The sequence below is a fragment of the Panicum virgatum genome, chromosome 4N (assembly GCF_016808335.1).
Source record: "Panicum virgatum strain AP13 chromosome 4N, P.virgatum_v5, whole genome shotgun sequence".
NCBI lineage: Eukaryota > Viridiplantae > Streptophyta > Magnoliopsida > Poales > Poaceae > Panicum > Panicum virgatum.
Window position 1 is genome coordinate 33,429,854 of NC_053148.1, and position 20,011 is coordinate 33,449,864.

At 48.0% G+C, this 20,011-nt stretch overlaps 2 protein-coding genes across 7 annotated transcripts; one reads left to right on the forward strand and one right to left on the reverse strand.

Annotated features, from left to right (window-relative positions):
* The first annotated feature begins 2,384 nt into the window (after nucleotides 1-2,384).
* LOC120670511 (putative pentatricopeptide repeat-containing protein At2g02150) lies at nucleotides 2,385-6,945 on the forward strand. Of its 6 annotated transcripts, none has more exons than XM_039950623.1 (5): nucleotides 2,385-4,542; nucleotides 4,644-4,843; nucleotides 5,092-5,158; nucleotides 5,584-6,333; nucleotides 6,492-6,945. In XM_039950623.1, exon 1 carries the CDS (start codon nucleotides 2,444-2,446, stop codon nucleotides 4,523-4,525), a length of 2,082 nt encoding a protein of 693 aa, XP_039806557.1. In that variant the 5' UTR covers nucleotides 2,385-2,443; the 3' UTR covers nucleotides 4,526-4,542; nucleotides 4,644-4,843; nucleotides 5,092-5,158; nucleotides 5,584-6,333; nucleotides 6,492-6,945. The 6 variants fall into 6 exon arrangements, with proteins under 6 accessions (XP_039806557.1, XP_039806558.1, XP_039806559.1 ...); XM_039950624.1 differs by having other exon boundaries at nucleotides 6,513-6,945; XM_039950625.1 differs by having other exon boundaries at nucleotides 6,108-6,333.
* Nucleotides 6,946-16,170: 9,225 nt separating this feature from the next.
* On the reverse strand, nucleotides 16,171-18,597 carry LOC120670869 (cytochrome P450 711A1-like). Its single transcript, XM_039951047.1, has 5 exons — nucleotides 18,154-18,597; nucleotides 17,895-18,047; nucleotides 17,058-17,829; nucleotides 16,859-16,954; nucleotides 16,171-16,775 (listed from the first exon to the last, which is right to left on the reverse strand). Exons 1-5 carry the CDS (start codon nucleotides 18,504-18,506, stop codon nucleotides 16,434-16,436), a joined length of 1,716 nt encoding a protein of 571 aa, XP_039806981.1. The 5' UTR covers nucleotides 18,507-18,597; the 3' UTR covers nucleotides 16,171-16,433.
* Nucleotides 18,598-20,011: the final 1,414 nt, after the last annotated feature.

A 20,011-nucleotide genomic window follows, 5' to 3' on the forward strand; every position in this document is an offset into this window, starting at 1 on the left:
ACTGGACACCAATAAAGCTTTATAAAAATACTCTCATATTGCAGTGGGTTCTCGAAAAAGGTCCAAGACATAGAAAAATTATCAAAAATTACATGTTTCATTGAGGACTTTTTGGCAAAACATAACATAAAAATCCTCTTTTCTACCTCCCTTATGCCGGCCTCCTCCTCCTCCCCTCCCCGGCCTCATACGCCTCTTCCTCCTCTCCACCCCCTCCCCCCACCACCTCGCCGCCGTCAGAGCCCCGCCCCGCTCCGCTCCGCCCGCCACGCAGCTCCAGCCCGGCCCCACCCCGCTCCGCGCCGCAACGGCTTGGCCCCACTCATCCACCGCACTGCTCCGCTCCACCCGCAGTGCCGCTCCGACCAAGCCCCGCTCCTCCGCCATGCCACGCCGCGCCGCTCCGACCCGACCCCGCTCCTCCGCCGCGTCGTGCCTCTCCGCTCCACCACGCCGCGCTGCTCCGCTCCGCCACGACAAGCCGCTTCGACCGAAGCGCGCAGGGACCGGCAGTCGACGCCGCACCGGCATCTGGGGGACGGCCGCGCGGCCCTGCGGAGAGGCGGCGGGCGACCGGAGACGACGCGGAAATCCCCGCTCAAGAGCAGTTGCCTCTCCCGCCACACACCTCTAGTTTTAGCAATCTAGCCTTTGGTTTGGTATATTTGGGTCAAGGAGAGAGAACTTTAGCTAATTTACTAAAAAATTTAGAGATAGGTATCCATATACCAAATCTGCTAGAGCTGTTTTTTAGTAGATTTTAGGTATTATGGTAGTTTTTAGAGATAGGTATCCATTATATCAAATCTGCTGGAGATGTTCTTATTGTGTTAAACCAAAACATCCTAAGATATTGTGACCTATGTGTTGCTAGCTACCATGGAAACAGACTCTCGTAAATGTATTAGTCTGTCTTGTCGATTTGAGAGAATTTCATTGTAACAGTACAAGGTTGGTAATATTTTTAACTTAACATGACCGCTGTGTTATGTGTTATACTAGGCATGAGAAGTTTTGGGCTCTTTATAGTTTATATGCAAAACTTTGTTCATCAAAATCGGTAAGTTTGGTGTTTTACTAATTAGTAAATAATGATTATTCATAAAGTAATTGTTATATTTTCAGAGTTGTTGCATATCATAAAAAAGACTACACATAATCCTACCTCCGTCTAGCCTTTTTGGAATTGTGACATATATCAAGTGTTTACAATGACAATAAGGCTAATCCCAATAAGAGGTTCATCATCAAAATACAAATGAAATTTGGATGAAACTCACTCCACAATGCATCATTTCATATTTTTTATTTCATAGGCACTCATCTCATTTAATTCTAAGACTCATTAAGAGTTGATAACCGTGCATATATGGTTTCATCCATTTCATTTCTCTACTTATTAAACTAGTGTCCTATCATCTAAATGGTAACATGACACCCTATTTAATGTGCATGAAGCTATTATGAAACCTCCATTGGGAGTGGCCTAATTATGAGCCGAGAAATCTATAAAAACTTATATAGTTAGTCTCCACTAGAGATTTCTCTCAACATGTAAGCTGTCCACCTCAACAATACATTATCACATGCAATTAAAACCCACTACAGTAGCGTTTTCCGTCAATATATCATGCAATCCACTAGCATTAATTTATAATAGTTTATTTATTAATAAATGTAATTAGAATATATATAATTATTTCATTCAGCCAAGCCATCGTGTGCATCACTATTAGAATCCATAAGAATTTATTATTATTATTTGTTCTCTAAATCTGCCACACCATCTTTATTGTAACCATCAATCAACTTTGTGCATGTCTTATATCTATGAAATGCATGTCTTATTCGTTTTTTCTTCTCTAACCAAAAAATTTTCTCATATGACTTTCAATGTAATCTCTACAAATGCACTATTCATATGAGCTTTTCTTTACTAAAAAATCTACCATAGTTTTTTTTATATTTTAGCAAACTCGATCTAAATGCTTATTTGTTTTACTATATGCTCTTCATAACATTTTATTTAAAAAATTATTATATTTTTTTTACCATAGTTTATCAAAAAACTCTTTTAGATCCCACGACAACGCATGTGAATCACCTAGTATAGTTGGCAATCACTTCGAAAAGCAACCAAACGTTCAAGTTTGTCCGCAAAGTTATTCTGGTCGTTCGCCAAAGTTTTTATGATTTTTTTAGAAAAAGAATTAGGAATTTCATATTCCAAATCTTAACTAGTATATACGCTGTAAGCGTGAGGTACTAAAGAGTTTGAATGGATTTCTAAGAACCAAAGTCAGATCTAAACGACTAAACTCAACACAAAAGAAATTGAAATTTTTTAAAAAATCTGGAAACAAAACCCCTCAAAACCCTACACTCTCTCTTCATGGCCTGATTCCCTCCCCCCTCGCCGCCGCCGGAGGGAGGCGGTCAAATCATGCTATCCCTCCCCCCGTGCCGCCGCCACCTCCTCCTCCGTCTCTGGCCTCGCCGGAAACCTACCCTCCTCCGCCTCGCCCTCGGCGCCTACGCCGCCGCCCTCTCCACCGCCGCCTCCGCCACTCCCATTTCCGACCGCCTGCGCACCCTCCACTCCCTACACGCCGTCGACCCCGACCACCTCCTCTCCCACCCCCTCCCCTCCTCCGCCCACGTCTGCCTCGCCGCCCACCTCGCCGCCCGCGCCGGCCTCTTCGCGCACTCCCGCCGCCTCCTCGGCCGCCTGCTCGGCGCTGGCCACCGCCCCCACCTCGCCGCTTCGCTCGTCGACCTTCTCCACCGTGCGGCACTCGCGCTGGGGCCCCGCCGCAGTGCTCTCCCCTCCGTCGCCGACACCCTCCTCTCCCTGCTCACCGACCGCGGCCTCCTCGACGACGCCGTCCGCGCCGTTGCCCGCGTGCGGGAGCTGCGCGTGCCACCCAACACCCGCACCTGCAACCACATTCTCCTCCGCCTTGCCCGCGACCGCCGCGGCCGGCTCGTCAAGTGGCTCTTCGACCAGCTGCCCGCGCCCAACGTGTTCACGTTCAACATCGTGATCGATTTCCTGTGCAAGGAGGGGGAGCTTGCAGAGGCAAGGGCACTCTTGTTTAGGATGAAGGCTATGGGCTGCTCGCCGGACGTCGTCACTTACAATTCTTTGATTGACGGGTATGGCAAGTGCGGGGAGCTGGAGAAGGTGGAGTTGCTGGTGGGGGAGATGAGGAAGTCTGGATGTGCAGCTGATGTTGTCACGTACAATGCATTGGTCAATTGCTTTTGCAAATTTGGGAGGATGGAGAAGGCATACAACTACTTTGGGGAGATGAAGAAGCAGGGAGTGATGGCAAATGTGGTCACATTTAGCACTTTTGTTGATGCATTTTGCAAAGAGGGTTTGGTCCGGGAAGCAATGAAGCTGTTTGCACAGATGAGGATTAGGGGAATGATGCCGAATGAGTTCACTTATACTTCATTAGTTGATGGCACTTGCAAGGCAGGGAGACTTGATGATGCTATTGTATTGCTTGATGAAATGGTACAGCAGGGGGTAGCGCTGAATGTGATCACGTACACTGTTTTGGTTGATGGCCTCTGCAAAGCGGGTAAGGTTGCTGAAGCGGATAGTGTTTTGAGGCTGATGGACAGAGCTGGAGTTAAAGCCAACGAATTGTTGTACACTACACTGATCCATGGTCACTTCATGAATAAGAACAGTGAAAGAGCTTTGGATTTGTTAAGTGAGATGAAGAATAAAGGAATGAAACTTGATGTTTCACTCTATGGCACCCTCATTTGGGGTCTCTGTAATGTTCAAAAGGTGGATGAAGCTAAGAAGCTGTTACATAAAATGGATGGCTGTGGTTTGAAACCAAATACTGTCATCTATACGACGGTAATGGATGCTTGCTTTAAAGCAGCAAAAGAGTCAGAGGCCATTGCCCTGCTCCACAAGATGCTGAATTCTGGGTTCCAGCCTAATGCTGTAACTTACTGTGCATTAATTGATGGATTGTGCAAAGCAGGATCAATTGCTGAGGCAGTCTCCCATTTTGACAAAATGAGAGACTTAGGTCTAGAACCAAATGTACAGGCTTACACTGCCTTAATTGATGGTTTTTGCAAGAATGGCTCCTTGGATAAGGCTATGCAGTTGTTGAATGAAATGGTTGACAAGTGTATGTGTCTTGACAAAGTTGTATACACTTCTCTTATTAATGGGTACCTGAAGCAGGGAAATCTCCAGGATGCCTTTGCACTCAAGGCCAAGATGATCGAAAGTGGTTTGCAACTCGATCTTTATACATATACTTGCTTCATTCGGGGCTTCTGTAATATGAATATGATGCAAGAGGCTAAAGAAGTTCTTTCAGAAATGATTGGGAATGGTATTACTCCTGATAAAATGGCTTATAACTGTCTGATAAGCAAGTACCAGAAATTGGGGGACATGGAGGAAGCATCGAGTCTTCAGACTGAAATGGAAAGTGTTTTAATCTCTTGTAAAGAAGATGATACTGTTTCTGGTGGTGACACCTGAGCTTGCACCATTACAAGGTATAAAGGGATAGTCTTTTCTGTTGATATAGTGTCAACAAATCTGCAATTGAATAACATAGACATCATCACTATTCACTAAACCGAAACTGCCCTCGCAGCATGGAAGCACATGGCGCTGTGTGGTTCAGTATGCTTCTGATACTTTTATCTCAGTCAATTTGCTCAACAATCTTCATTGGATGCCAAATTTGAGAAGGCAGGACAAATATTCCCATTAGCTGGATACAGAATCTAGCAAACAAATGAGGGGATTTTGCTGCACTCAAAGGAGGAACTCAAGTTTTGAAATGATGCAATGGTAAGATCAACTGAATAGCTACAAATATAGCATTGTCACCTGACATGCTACAATAATCTTGCTAAATTTCTTTTGGTATATTTTGTGCAAAAAATATAATGACTAGGTTGGATGTATCTTTATTATCTATCATGTATTCTAGGTAAAATTATAATCTGTTTACTAGCAATATTTGTCATCTTTTATTGATGTGGCTTCTGAGTCATGGTCCATTGATAGTCAAACAATGCCATTTGTATTTGATACAGGTTAATACCATTTACCATACTTGCACTTACTGATGCCAGTATCAGATGATTTGACTGTGCGAAGCATGTAAGTTTAACATACTTATCTTGTTATTTACAATAGTTGATAATTAGCTGCTTCATTGGTTTTAACAGTTTGGTCTGTTCACTTCACTGCTTGAAATATTTTAATCATTATTTGCATTAAAATAAAATGTATTGAATTTTTCTTCTGAGGAACTAGATTCTGAATGGACTGAGCTTGACTTGTAACCTAGTAGTTGTTTTCAAGTAGTAAGCTGGGTTGAAAATCATCGCCACAGCTCTCATGGCTGAAATTTTATAGAAAAGTGATCCTATTGAGGTGGTTACTCAAACCAAACACCCTAGATACATCTTGTCTTTGTTTTGGATGATCCTTATCATATTGAGACACAGGGAAAGCAAACAACATTTGTCTGATATTCCTTGTTCATAAGTCCTTTTTCTTCCTCACTCATTAAGTCCTTGCAGCTATGGGAATTCACTGAGTAATTTTTAATCAAGCAGCATATGTCATCAGTAATTGGTTGCTGAATATGGACTCAGTCTTCCTATGGCCCTGTGAGGACCTCATTTTAATTTGGTCCAATCAAAAGATTTCAGTTGATCAATGGACTATACATATGAACCCTTTCCTCATGTTACTAAGGAGTCTCACACAAACCTGATGAAGATGTAGACTTTGCACCTCCTTATCTCCTGTTACGTGTTCCTCCTTCCATTGAGATCCATCCATCATTACTAATTGAACTGATCGATGAAGCATCAGAAACAGCAGAGATCTAATAACACCATATTCTTCTGCAATCTGCTATTGGGTAACCACAAAATATTGTCAAGAGTGCAAATACTGATGTTCAAAAGAAATCAGTATTCTAGATGACAGGCTTTTCTTGGTAGTATGTACTTTACACAGAAATATGTTAACTCAGTCAGATCCACACAAGCAAATATTCATTATGAATGATAATTTCTCATGGATTAAAATGGTGAAGGTGAAACCCACTCATGGAAGCTTGGTCAGTTCAGGTTTATACTAGCAACAGGATAGGCCTATCAGGAACTGGAAGAGTATCATAGTGGCCTCGGCTGACTGGTTTTATCTTTGATGTTTGCCTGCAAGTTCGACCAGGATCATACCTTCATTTTTTTAGCTAATGGAATTACTCTCCGGCCTCTGCTACAAACAGCCACCAACGATTCCTTCATGCAAACCATCAGGTGAGAAATCCACCAACACATAGTTGCATGCATTCAATTATTACTTTATGTAGCAACCTCCTTTGTTATTTTGGAGGACAGAGCTATAGTTGTTCTGCTGTTTTTGATGTTTCGGATCAAACTGCTGCTTTATCTTATCATGATTCTGTACCTTACAGAAGCAATCGCATCTTTCTCAGGACACAGGAGCAGTGTGCTTCAAGGAAGGAAACATATAGGTGATGTTTGACAATGATATGAGAAACTAGGAATGAGATTGAAATACGAAGAAGGATAGTGGTCTTTTGGCGATTGAGAAGAACAGGAGTCGTGGTGACTGATATACTTTGTCCTGCAGGCTGAGAGGACGATGGAGCCGATTTTTTGTAGGCTGCCATCTCGCTAGATAATATTCTGAATAACATGTCACAAACATTACACAGATCGTGTGAATAGAGGCACATGGAATCTGTACACAGATAGGTGTAGCCGTCCAGGTATCTTCAAATACCAGTTTTGCACATAGATTGATTCACTGCATTCAGTTCCCTAACTATTTCCCTGATTTAAACTTTTCCACTGACCTGTGATGTCGCAAACTGAACTATTGATTGACCTGTTCCTTTTCAATTACTAGGTTGGAATATTCTTTTTCTGGGAACTTAGTTGTAGTTATTAGTTAATGGCATGAGCTTGTGCAAGTCACAACATATCTTGTGAGCAAATGTATATCATTGTTTGGCAAAAAAAAAAACTGTACATATAACATGTGAAATTCAGCAATCTTCCACTTGGACGACATGAGCAATTCCAATATAGTATTTATAAAGATAAATATTGTCCTACTCTTAAATAGATCATAAAATTTGATGTCAAAGTATGCATTGTGAAGCTGCATACTACTCACAAATTCACACGAACCTTTTTTAAAAATCAAATTAATACGAGTGGCTCAGGCAGACCTACATCTCAACCCTGAGATCAGTCCACTATCATAGTTAGATGGACATGGACCGCCCATGAACAAAATAAGCCTGACCGTATCTCAAGTTCTCAACTCCTCGTCGCATCGCAGCCGTCGATCTTGGCGGAGCGTTAACGGCTCCGATCGAGCGTCTAGCAAACGTGGAAGGCACGGCAGCTCCCCCCATCGGATTCCTATATCTGCCAGTGGGTGCCAGCGCCAGTCCCAGGCCAGCAACTGAAAAAGCATTCGACCACCAGACAGCCAGCGAGCGAGAGAGATGCAGTCCGCGCTGCGCCAAGCCTCCCGCCGCGCGGCGTGCGCCGCCGGCCGCCGCGGCGACGCCGCCGAGGCCGAGAGGGAGCGGGTCGCGTTGCTGGTCCAGCAGGAGGTGCGCGCCCAGATGCGCGCCGAGGAGGCGGAGGCGCTCGCCCTCCTGCGCAAGAGGGAGGCCTTCGCCTTCATGGGCGGCGCGTACGCCGGAATCTTCGACGCCTCGTACACCAAAGAATGAAATAGCTTGTCTGCAAGATTTTGTCATATCACAAAAAATGAGATTTAGACTGTGACATGCACATGGCATGTATAATGTTTTGGGATTAATTTGAAGCAAATGATTCTGTACATCTTTCGTATGTCCCTTCATATTGGAACCATTGTCATAACCTTGACCTCTCACATCAGCAACATTCAAATCCAGTTTCTGTAATGTATCTATCAACACCTCAAAAAGGCCCAACCCTGATGTGTCATCAACTTTTAAGAACCCTAGAAAAAACTCCTTCACTCTTGGAATGCCACTTGACATATTGACACAACGCACAATTAGGGTCATCTGTTTTTCATGGCTTGCATCTAGGGTACAATCCAAGATAACAGAGAAATACTTAGCATCCTTGACAATCTTCAAGATATAATTCTTCACGGCACTCGCAAGAAGAGAAATTAACTCATTCTGAATATTATGGCCAAGATAATGATTATGAATTTCCTTGCTTTTAATGCGCCTAATATGTTCTTGCATCACGGGATCAAACTCAGCAATCATTTCAACTGTGTCTAGAAAATTGCCATTATTATCTTGATAAAGCTTCTCATTTGATCCTCGAAAGGCTAAATTATGTTTAGCAAGAAACTTCACAACAGAAACTATTCTTACCAGAACTTGTCTCCAACGCTCTTTTTCATTTGAGATTTCCCGTTGCATATCATCATCGATTGTTCGATTTTTGCTTAACCTCAATCTAACTTCATTCCATGTATTCATGTTTGTCAGATGCTCAACACTACTCTCATGTTCTCTGAGTTTCCTACTAAGACGCTGCTAGTCTCTTACTCCATCAGATGCTAAAAAAGACTTGCTTTTGTTTGACTTGAACAATTTGCAGCAAAAACAATATACTTTGTCCCCATGTTTACAGTAAACCAACCACTTTCTATCTACAGACTCACCATTAGTTAAATCTCTAGAGTAGTAAGCATATGAAAAATGTCTTCCAATGGCATCCTTAGGGAAAACAAGATTCAATTCTCTCACAGGCCCCTTTTCAATTAAGATATCCCTTTTGCTATTGTCAAGATTATCCCATGTTCTAGGATCATAAATTGGTAAACCAGAACCATCTAGTTCAGCACCATTTGAATTTTCATGATCAGACGAGGGATGCAAATTTTCCTGCCTCACTCTATCATCCATTGGACCATCTTCATTGACTTCATCTTCTACATTTAAATTATGGTCATGTTCCTGCTGCCCATGATCATATTCCTGCCCTTGAACTTCATTGACATCAACAGTACTTGAACTGACAAAAAACTTATGTAAAGCACCTTTTTGCGATTCAGCCAATTGATCATCATGTTTTCTCTTTTTTCTTTTCTGAGCACCTGACAATTGTTTCTTGGGCAACATCTAAGACCTAATTAGAAAAGCAAGTCATGGTCACTAATTCGCTGATCGCTACCTCGCTGGAATCGGAAAGAACTAAATATCTAAGACACTAGATAAAGTATTAAATAGGAATTACCAATCACAATCAAGAAGGGGTAGGGCGGAGGACCCTGCAGGCTGCAGGGCAGCTGGGCAGGGCGACGGCGACAGGAGCACAGCAGGAGAGAACACAGGGTGGGGTAGGGGCGCAGAACCTGCAACGCAGCAAGGTGGCAGCGATCAGGGCCGGCAGGGGCTAAGGGAGGAGGCAAAGTCGCCTGGTGCCTCGTCTCGCTGTCGTCGATAGCAGGCCAACCTGTGTAATGTATATTTGTTGTTGGGCCCCTTCCTCCGTGGGCCCCCGGCGGTCGCCTCCGCCGCATGGCCCAATAGCCGGCCCTGAGTGACACCATAACACTGCAACAGTGCAACGTCGGTGTCAGTATCACTCTCTTCAGTATTCTATTCTCACTTCATGGAATTTGGTGATTGCGATATACTAGAATCTTGGGTTAATAAAGACTGAAACAGTAAACAGATTTACTCAACAGTCAAACACATTACGTGTTTTAAATTTTTTTGAATAAAACGAGTGATCGATTTTGAATAAAACGGAGGTATGGATCTCTAACTGACTTCCTTAGGCTAACGTGCGCATGCACAGCAGACGCTACCGCGCGAGCGGAGTGGAATGCAGAGCGTTCGGCGTGCAGAGTTGTTGCGCCGGCTGAAGAATCGATCAGCAGAAACGAACTGTCATGGGCTACATCTGTATGGACCTAAGACCATGTAATAGAACTCTATTGCGCCTGCGTGCCGACTGGGCCACGAGCCTGTGTACCCAGTACTTGTGCCTGTGCGGCGACGGGAAATGCATCAATGAGAAAACCTAAACACAACTACTGTTCCTCTCTCTCCCTCGCTTGCTCTGCCGAGGTGGCGCCGCCGACCTCGCCCCCCGCTGTACGCGACACCGGCGAAGTTACCCCAGGAGCGTGACATTTGGTATCCAGAGCCTCCTCTCCACCGCGGCGACTCGATCCTGTCCTGTCCCGCCGGATTAGTTGACCTTGGCGCCACCATCCACCACCGCCACCACTTCCCGACCTCCACTCAATCCACAACCCAGTTCACCTTCCCCAAGCCCACCACCACCACCACCGCCCCCAAAATCTCGCCAACGCGGCCGGAAACCACCAACCCTAACAGCAAGGATGGCCACGGCGGAGGAGAAACTCGATCTCCTTGTCACCGAAGTGAAGGCCCTCCAGGCTGGGCAACTCAAGCTGCTCACCACCGTCGACGGTCTCAACACGTGGAGTATCAACGCCGACTCAATCTCCACCGAACTCAGCATGTCGATGAAGAATCTCACGTAGCGCATCGAGGCCTTGGAAGCAGCAACCACTACTGCTCCGCCTCAGGCCCCGCCGCGCGAGGAAGAGGGGCGGGCCAACGGCCACCGCGTCGTACCACGCTACCAGGGTGCTGATGGGAGGAACTCTTCTCTCCATCACACCCTAGTTAAGGGTGAGAATCAGTTTCCCAATTCCACTTTCTTGGCTACTGATTTCCCTGAGACCAGCACTAGAAGGCAGAACATGTTTACTCACCAGTATGACTCTAGAGAGTTCAAGTTGCCTAAGTTAGATCTCCTTTCCATTAGGCAAACTGAGGATGTGCTTGAATACGCTGGTAGATTTGAAACTACCAAGCATAGAATTCTAGTTCATAACAAGGACATAGGAGAGATGTTCTTTGTTCAAAAGTTCTTAGATGGCTTGAAATATCCCATACGCAATGCCATAACACTACATAAACCTAGAACAGTTGATGCCGCGTTATCATTGGCTTTAATGCAGGAAGAGTTGCTGGAAGCATCAAACAAAAGGTTTTCTTCCGGAGCCCGAGAATACAGCAGGAGTGCTGTCAAAACCTCAAGCTCTACACCAACTGCTGGTGTGCTGAACAATCCTGCCATAGCAGAGAAGCCTCAAGTAGACAAGTATCAGAACAAGAACAAATGGGACAACAAATACGAAGCCCTGAGAGCAAAAAGAAGAGCAAGTGGTCTCTGCATGAAATGTGGGGAACAATACAGCCCACAACATCGCTGTCCCAAACAAGTGGGTTTACATGTAGTTGAAGAACTGATGGAGCTGTTGCAGCATGAAGAACAAAGTGAAGCTGGAACTGACAACAGTAGCCAAGATAGTGAAGAAGAATTATTGTCCTTGTCTGCCTTTGCTGCAGAAGGTACACAGGGCAACAAAGACCATCAGGATTCAAGGGCTGATACAACACACAGAGGTCCTCATCTTAATTGATTCAGGCAGTTCAGGCACCTTTGTGAGTGAGGCACTAGTGCAGTCTCTAAAGCTGCCAACTGTTGATATTCCAGCAACACAAGTGAAAATGGCCAATGGGGGCTTACTAAGGAGTACCAGAAAAGTTAATCAGCTAACATGGTGGGCTCAGGGGCATACTTTCTCCACTGAAGCAAGAGTTTTGGCCTTAGGGTGCTATGACATAATTCTGGGCATTGATTGGCTGGAGCAACATAGCCCAATGTGGGTGCATTGGAAGAGAAAAAGGATGAGATTCAGTCATCAAGGAAAGAGAATTCACTCAGTGGGGTTAAGGATAACACAACACACTGTAAGAAGATTACAGTCAAGAAGCTCAAGGGCCTGATCAGAAAGAGAGGGGTAGCACAAATTGTCCAATTGGCACCACATGATGAAACACAAACAAAATCTACAGAAGTACCTCCAGAGCTGCAGCAAGTACTAGATCAGCATGCTACTCTGTTTCAAGACCCTAAGGGGCTGCCACCACAAAGGAAGTATGATCACTCCATACCACTGCAACAGGGCACCCAACCTGTTAACCTCAAGCCTTACAGATACTCTCCAGCCCAGAAGGATGAGATAGAGAGACAACTCAAAGATATGCTGCAGCAAGGGATAATCAAGCCGAGCACAAGCCCATTTGCCTCTCTAGTACTATTGGTGAAGAAAAAAGATGGTACTTGGAGATTCTGTGTCGACTACAGGCACCTCAACAACATAACTGTGAAAAAAAATATCCACTTCCCATAACAGATGAACTCCTGGATGAGTTACATGGAGCATAGTGGTTCACCAAACTGGACTTGAGATCTGGATATCACCAGATCAGATTGCTACTAGCAGATGAACACAAGACCGCCTTCAAAACACACAATGGCCACTGGGGGTTCAAGGTCATGCCCTTTGGCCTTACTAATGCCCCAGCGACATTCCAAGCAATCATGAATGACATATTTGCCCCAATGCTGAGGAAGAGTGTATTGGTGTTCGTAGATGATATACTGATTTATAGCAAGTCCATGGAGGATCACATCGAACATCTCAAGGAAGTCTTTGCTATATTGCAAGCCAACAAGCTATTGCTGGAGAGGTCCAAGTGTTCTTTTGCACAAAACCAACTAGAGTACTTAGGGCACATCATCAGTGCCCAAGGTGTAGCAACAGAACCAAGCAAAGTACAAGTAGTGCAAAACTGGCCAACACCAACTGACATCAAGAAACTCAGAGGCTTTTTGGGGTTGTCAGGGTATTACAGGAAGTTTATAAAAAATTATGGTTCCATTAGTAAACCATTGTTAGACTTGCTGAAAAAAGGAGCAATCTTCTTGTGGAATGCAAATCTGGAAGACAGTTTTCAAGCTCTCACAAGTGCACCAATTCTGGCATTACCTGACTTCTCCAAGAAATTTCAACTGGAAACTGATGCTTCAGATAAGGGGATTGGGGCAGTACTGATGCAATCTGGGCATCCCATTGCCTATCTCAGCAAAGGCCTAGGACCAAAAGCCCAAGCAATGTCCACCTATGAGAAGGAGTGCCTTGCAATACTGCTAGCTATAAGTAAATGGAAATCCTATTTGCAGCATAAGGAGTTCACCATTTTAACTGATCACAAGAGCTTAACCCATCTGTCTGAGCAGAAGTTGACTCATGGACTCCAGCACAAGACATTCATCAAACTCGTGGGGCTGCAGTACCGAATCCAGTACAAGAAAGGACCAGAAAACAAGGCAGCGGATGCTCTCTCCAGGAAGGCACAATCTGATTCAGAAATAGCAGCCATATCCACTGCAGTGCCTACATGGCTGGAAACAATTGCTGAGTCCTACTTCAAGGACCCCGCAACAAAGGACTTACTGGCTGAGCTCAGTGTGACAGGCTCTAATGCTAAAGGATACACTCTCAGTGATGGCATCATCCGCTATAAGGGGCGTATTTGGTTAGGAAACTATGAAGAAGCACATAAGGCCGTGCTGCTGGCTCTACACACAAATGGCATTGGGGGTCACAGTGGTATAACAGCCACATACAATAGAATCAATCAATTATTTGCTTGGGAAGGCATGAAGGACGACATAAAGAGGTATGTCACCAACTGTGAGGTCTGTCTGAAAGCAAAATCTGAACATAACAAGTATCCAGGGCTACTGCAACCGTTACCAATTCCACCAAATTCATGGCATACAATCAGCTTAGATTTCATTGATGGACTACCCAAATCCAAGCACTTCGACACCATACTAGTCATCATTGATAAATTTTCAAAGTATGGTCATTTCCTGCCCCTCACACATCCATATACAGCATCATCTGTAGCAAAACTATTCATGGATAATGTGTATAAGCTGCATGGAATGCCTCAGATCATAATTTCAGATAGGGACAAAATATTCACAAGCAACTTATGGCAAGAATTGTTCAAGCTAGCTGACACAACACTAAATATGAGTTCAAGCTACCATCCGCAAACAGATGGACAGACAGAAAGGCTTAACCAGTGCTTGGAGACATATTTGAGGTGCATGATTCAAGCGTGTCCTAATCAATGGGCTTCATGGTTGTCATTGGCGGAGTTCTGGTACAACACCACGTATCATTCCACTCTCGGCAAAACTCCATTCGAAGTACTCTATGGGTATCCACCTAGGCATTTTGGCATCACACCTGAGACACAGTGTCAAGTGCCTGAATTGCAGTCTTGGTTACAGAACAGAGCAGAGATGCATAGAATTGTGAAGCATAATCTAGAGAGAGCACAAACAAGGATGAAAATGCAGGCTGACAAAAATAGAACAGAACGCAGCTTCACAGTAGGGGACTGGGTCTATCTTAAATTGCAGCCATATGTGCAGCTATCTGTGGCAAGGAGGTCCAATCAAAAGCTACTTTGGTCCTTACCTTATATACTGCAGAAAGTGGGTGAAGTAGCATACAAGCTCCAACTTCCTCCAGGAAGCCAAGTCCATCCTGTAGTATACGTCTCTCAACTGAAGAAGGCATTACCACCATGTACCGAGGTTAGTCCTGACGCTGATCTATCTTGCATTTCTGTTACATCACCATTGCTTCCTGTTCAACTGCGAGCTATCAAGCGCTGCAAGGTGGGCAGCCGGATGATTCCCAAAGTGCAGGTGCAATGGTCTAACTTACCACCATCATGGGTCACTTGGGAGAATCTGAATACACTACAAGCTACTTTTCCAGACTGTGTGAATCTGATCGTTGGCTGATTTCTGTTGAAATGGCAACGGCGAGTTTGTTTTTAGGGGGGGATGTCATGGGCTACATCTGTATGGACCTAAGGCCATGTAATAGAACTCTATTGGGCCTGCGTGCCGACTGGGCCACGAGCCTGTGTACCCAGTACTTGTGCCTGTGTGGCGACGGGAAATACATCAATGAGAAAACCTAAACACAACTACTTCACTTGTATAATTCAATGAAGAAATTAGAAAAATAGCCTTTTACATACAGTATTCTTGTTCCGGACCGTAACTCTAACCTTCTTTTTTTTGCGGGTAACTAGTAACAAACCCGTTGTGAGGAGGCCGATTCTCAAATGTTTCTCATTTCAACGGTGATGAGGTGGCATTTGGGCGAACAAAGGGATCAATTCTAAACCCAAATAAAAATGTGAGGACCGAGAAGGTGGTGAATTACCCCAATCCTCGAATCAAAAATGGATCCCCGGCCACAAGCGCCCAACTCCCCGGCGCATCGCGGCGGTTCATCTCGACGAATCCAACGGCTCCGATCGAGCGTCTAGCAAACGTGGAAGGCACGGCAGCTCCCCCCATCGGATTCCTATAACTGCCAGCGGGTGCCAGTGCCTGTCCTCCCAGGCCAGCAACTGAAAAAGCATTCCACCAGAGAGCCAGCGAGCAAGAGAGAGAGAGAGAGGAGAGGAGAGAGAGATGCAGTCCGCGCTGCGCCAAGCCTCCCGCCGCGCGGCGAGCGCCGCCGGCCGCCGCGGCGTCGCCACCGAGGCCGAGAGGGAGCGGGTCGCGCTGCTGGTCCAGCAGGAGGTGCGCGCCCAGATGCGCGCGGCCAGGGAGGCGGAGGCGGATGCGGAGGCGCTCGCCTTCCTGCGCGCGAGGGCGGAGGCGGAGGTCGTCGCTGCCATTTACCTGAAGGAGGGCGTCAAGATGGGCTTCGCCTTCCTGGGCGGCGCGTACGCCACGATGTTCTACGCCTTGTACCGCGCCGCCGCCTGATCGGGGAGATCTCACCACTCGCACTCGCGCACCAGTGTTTCTGCCCTCGTTGTTGGATTGGATCAGTAGTGCTATCTAGTAGTAGTGGTAGTACCTATTAACTCAAACCTATCTAGATTTTGGAGTAGAACCGTAGTGCTCGCCGTCTTTGTTGATCGTGTCTGGAAGATGAACCGCGTGGTCTTCGCGATGCCGAATTAATGGATGTTGATGAGCATGTGTTTTTGGAGCCAAACTGTTTGCCCTGGTTTGCTCATGCGAGCTGTTCGATGAATTGCTTGTGAGCATGCGTTTTGCCCAGTCCGATCCCTGGCTCCCTGCACGCGGGGTGTTCGGTGAATTGCTGGCTGGTCTATGTCTGTTTGCGTCCCCTTTGTTCCACTCGCGCGCACGAGGTGCTTGGTTAATTAACTGGTTCGCACAGATGAAATTACCATCCGTGCAATGCCGATGAAGTTTTTGGTGAGATGCTGCTTGTGAGCTTGCGTTGGAAATCCATGGAGGTGAATTCATCTCCCGAGCAGAGAGGCAAGGCCGTGGCGCCATGCCTTCATGTGCCTAGCTAGCCTGCCACGTTGCCTAACTCCAAGCACGGAAGCTCCAGGCTGCCAGGCCGTGGCCGGGGCTTGCCATCACCCATCGTCAGTATTCAGTGCACAAGCCTAGGCGGTGCCGACGCGCCGTTCGACGGCGACGAGCTTGACGCCGTGCCTGAAGCTGAGGACGATCCCGAACTGGAGCTCGGGCGGCGACTCCATCCGTGGCGACCGCCGGAAGACGAAGCGCTGGTACAGGTGCACCACGGACAGCTTCACCTCCTGCAGCGCGAACCGCTGCCCGACGCACGCCCGCGGGCCGACGCCGAAGGGGATGTGCGCGCACGGGTGCCGCCGCCGCTGCTCCTCGCCTGCCAGGTCGAACCGCTCCGGCCGGAACGTGCCGGGGTCCGTGAAGCTGGCGGCGTCGCGGGCCAGGACGCCCGGCGCCATCCACAGCCACGTGCCCTGGCCGCCGCTGTGAACCGTGAGCAGGACGAACGCCAAGGATCTCTGTTTGGTGTGAAGTGGAAATGGGTTTTGTATACTACCTTTGGGAGCTTGTAGCCTCCGAGCTCCACCTGTTGTGACGTCACCCTGGCGATCAGTGGCGAGACGGTGTAAAATCTCATCGCCTCCTTTATCACCTGCAAAGATGCAAATGGAAGCTGGAAAGTTCATGGCCGGATCACAGCTTCCTGCACTGCACAATGGTTACAGAGATTGAGCAGTAGCACGATGTGTGCTTGCCTGATCAAGGTATGGGAACCTGTGCTGCAGCTCGTCGGCGGTCGGCACGGTGCCAGGCGGCCCGAACGCATCGACCTCCGCGAGCAGCTTGGCCTCGACCTCCGGGTGGCCGGCGACGAGGTACACGGCGGAGGACAGCGTGAACGCCGTGGTGGCCGACCCGGCGAGGAGGTGCTCGTAGGTGAGCGCGCTCACGTGCTCCGGCGTCAGGAGCTCCCGCAGCGCCGCGCTGCGGTCCCGCGCGTCGAGCACCGCCGACAGGAAGTCCCTCCTCGCCCCCTCGCCGTCGCCATCGCGGCCGCGTTCACGGTGGCGCGCCGCCACGATCTCGTCGACGCGCGCGCGCAGACGATCGTTGGTCCGGGCGACCCTCCAGTCGGCCGTCCCCGGGACGCGGCGCAGCAGGCGCCGCGCCGACCCCTGCAGCGCCGGCGCGACGAGGCCGAGCGCGACGGAGAGCGGCGCGGACAGGTCCATCCTGAGGGTGGTGGTGGAGTGGACGTGCTCCCTGACGAACTCCGCGGCCTCGCAGCCGCCGCTCGTCACCGTGAGGCCGAAGTCGACGCCGAACGCCGCCTGCCCGATGACGTCGGTGGCCAGCTTGAGGGAGAGGTCCGAGAGGTCCACGTCGCCGTGCTCCTGAGCCGCCGCCGCCGGGATGGCGTCCGCGGCGCGCTCGATGCAGCGCTGCATGGTGGGGATGAGGCCGGCGAGGTGCGACGGCTGGTACAGCGAGATGATCGTGTTCCTCATCGCCGACCACCGTTCATCCCTGATGAGATGCAACGCAAGTGTTGGTAATTTCAAAATTAAGTACATCGCGGCGGAGCGTGTCACCTAGTGAAGAAGAGCCCCTTCTGATGGAGAGGGGAGCCGGCGATCGGCGCCGGCAAGCTCCTGTTGGGGATGCTCTTGAACTGCCGGACGCCGACCTCCCTGCAGAGCTCCGGGTCAGCGACGATCACCAGGGGCTGCCTCCCCAAATGGAACCTGCAGCCATCGCAAAACCTCACTCACGCACAAATCCTACTTCCAGACAGATCAAAACAAACTCAAAAGAACACTCAAACTTGCAAATTAATTAATGCTTTGCTACCGGAAGATTGGGCCGTATTTCTTGGCGAGGAGGCAGAAGACGTCAGGGCCGTGGCGGGCGAGCAGCGGCAGGTGCCCCACGACGGGCAAGGCCGGCGGCGCCGGCACGTCCCTGACACCCCAGTGTGGCGCGTAGAAGTACAGCAGGAAGAAGATGACGCCGACGACGCAGGACGCCACCGTGGTGTCACACGGCAGCCACGATTCCGTTCCGACGGCGCCTGCCATCTCCATGGATGATGGATCCCCAAGCTTAACTTCGGTTGCTAGGTGCTGTGCTCTTGCTCGCCTGCGACTGGGGATTCGCAGCTTGGTCTCTTCTCTTGGGGATTGTCGGATGTTTGCAGGGCTCATTCGTGGCCCTTGGTAGTGCTGGGATGTTTGCAGTAAACAAAGGAGAGGAACCTTGGCGTTGGTGGCTCTGACTGACAGCCATTGTCGACCACATTCCTGCAAGTGGGGAAAAAAGTTGGAATCCACAAGGGTTCTTTTTCGCAAAAAGAAGTTGGGAAAGAGGAATGATCTCAGAAGCTGGTCAAGCCAAGAATCATGATATCAACATTGTGTGCAAGAAAGCACATCAACAAGATCATGCATTGTTTTTTATTCTTTTTTTTAAAGTTTTCTAAAAAAAATAAATAAAACATGTTGGTCCCTAACTAATATTTTGAGCCACGCAAAAAATGCGCAACTTGAAAGCTTTGTTCCTTAAATACATTATTATTAATTTGAACTATAGTTTCATTTTCCCATACAATCTTCTCCTCCCATTTAATTTTAAAGGATACATATTATTTTAATTTCTCATAGCATGGCATATTGAAAAGGATGCCAAATTGTTTTAAAGCAGAAGGCCGTAGGTTCGATCCCTACCTGGCGCGCCAAATGTCGTGGCGTGGCAAACCATAGCCGGGTGGCGTAGTGCACCCGCCTAAACCCAGAGGGTGAGTACTCGGGGGTTAGTTAGGATTAGCCCGATCTCAGAGGAAAAACACGAGCAGAGGGAGAACACGATGAACACAGCAGTTTAGAGTGGTTCGGGCCGCCGGAGCGTAATACCCTACGTCCACTATGTGCTGTATTGCTTGAGTCTGGGTGAGCTTGTGTGTATCCACAACAGAGTCTCGAGAGAGTCTGAGGGTCTCTGAGGATCTCTGAGGATCTCGAGAGTATCTGCGAGAGCTTGGTGCTGAGTCCAGCGTGAGCCTGGGCTTGTGTGAACCTGTGTTCTAGGGGGAGTGCTCTCCCTTTTATATGTCCAAGGGGAGCACGTACACTGAGCGAGGCCCCGACATGTGGACCCGGCGATGTATTATAAACTACACTTTGGCCTTCAATGCCTCAGATCCGGAGATCTTGTCGTCGGCTTCCGTGCGTAGCTTCTGACCAGGGATGGTCTTGAGCTGTCCTGTCAGAGTAGAGTCTAGCCTCTGCAGCCGCGCGTCGAGGTCATGATGAAGCGCCGAACTACTGACTCAGTCCACTATAGCAGCATTCACTGTTGCTCCAGTCAGTAGCTGGTCATCATGACTCGGCGCCCATGCGCGCGACGCTGAGTCTTTAATGCTTGTCTTGGTAACTAACGAGCCGGCTCGGTAACTGGAGATCCACAGTGTGGACTGACAAAAGCTGCCCCGTGCCCAGAGGCAGCAGAGCCTGCCTCAACCACTCGCACTTAATGCGGGTGGGTGAGGGAGCTTCCAGCGGAAGGCTTGCGCCCGCGCCTGCGTGACACGTGGCGGCTCCGGACCCCTCCCGATCAGCTAGCTGAGCCGAGAGCTCACGGGAGTCCGGATAGGCACGTGGAGGTCCCGGACCCATCTGCGGGAGTCCGGATGGCACGTGGAGGTCCCGGACCC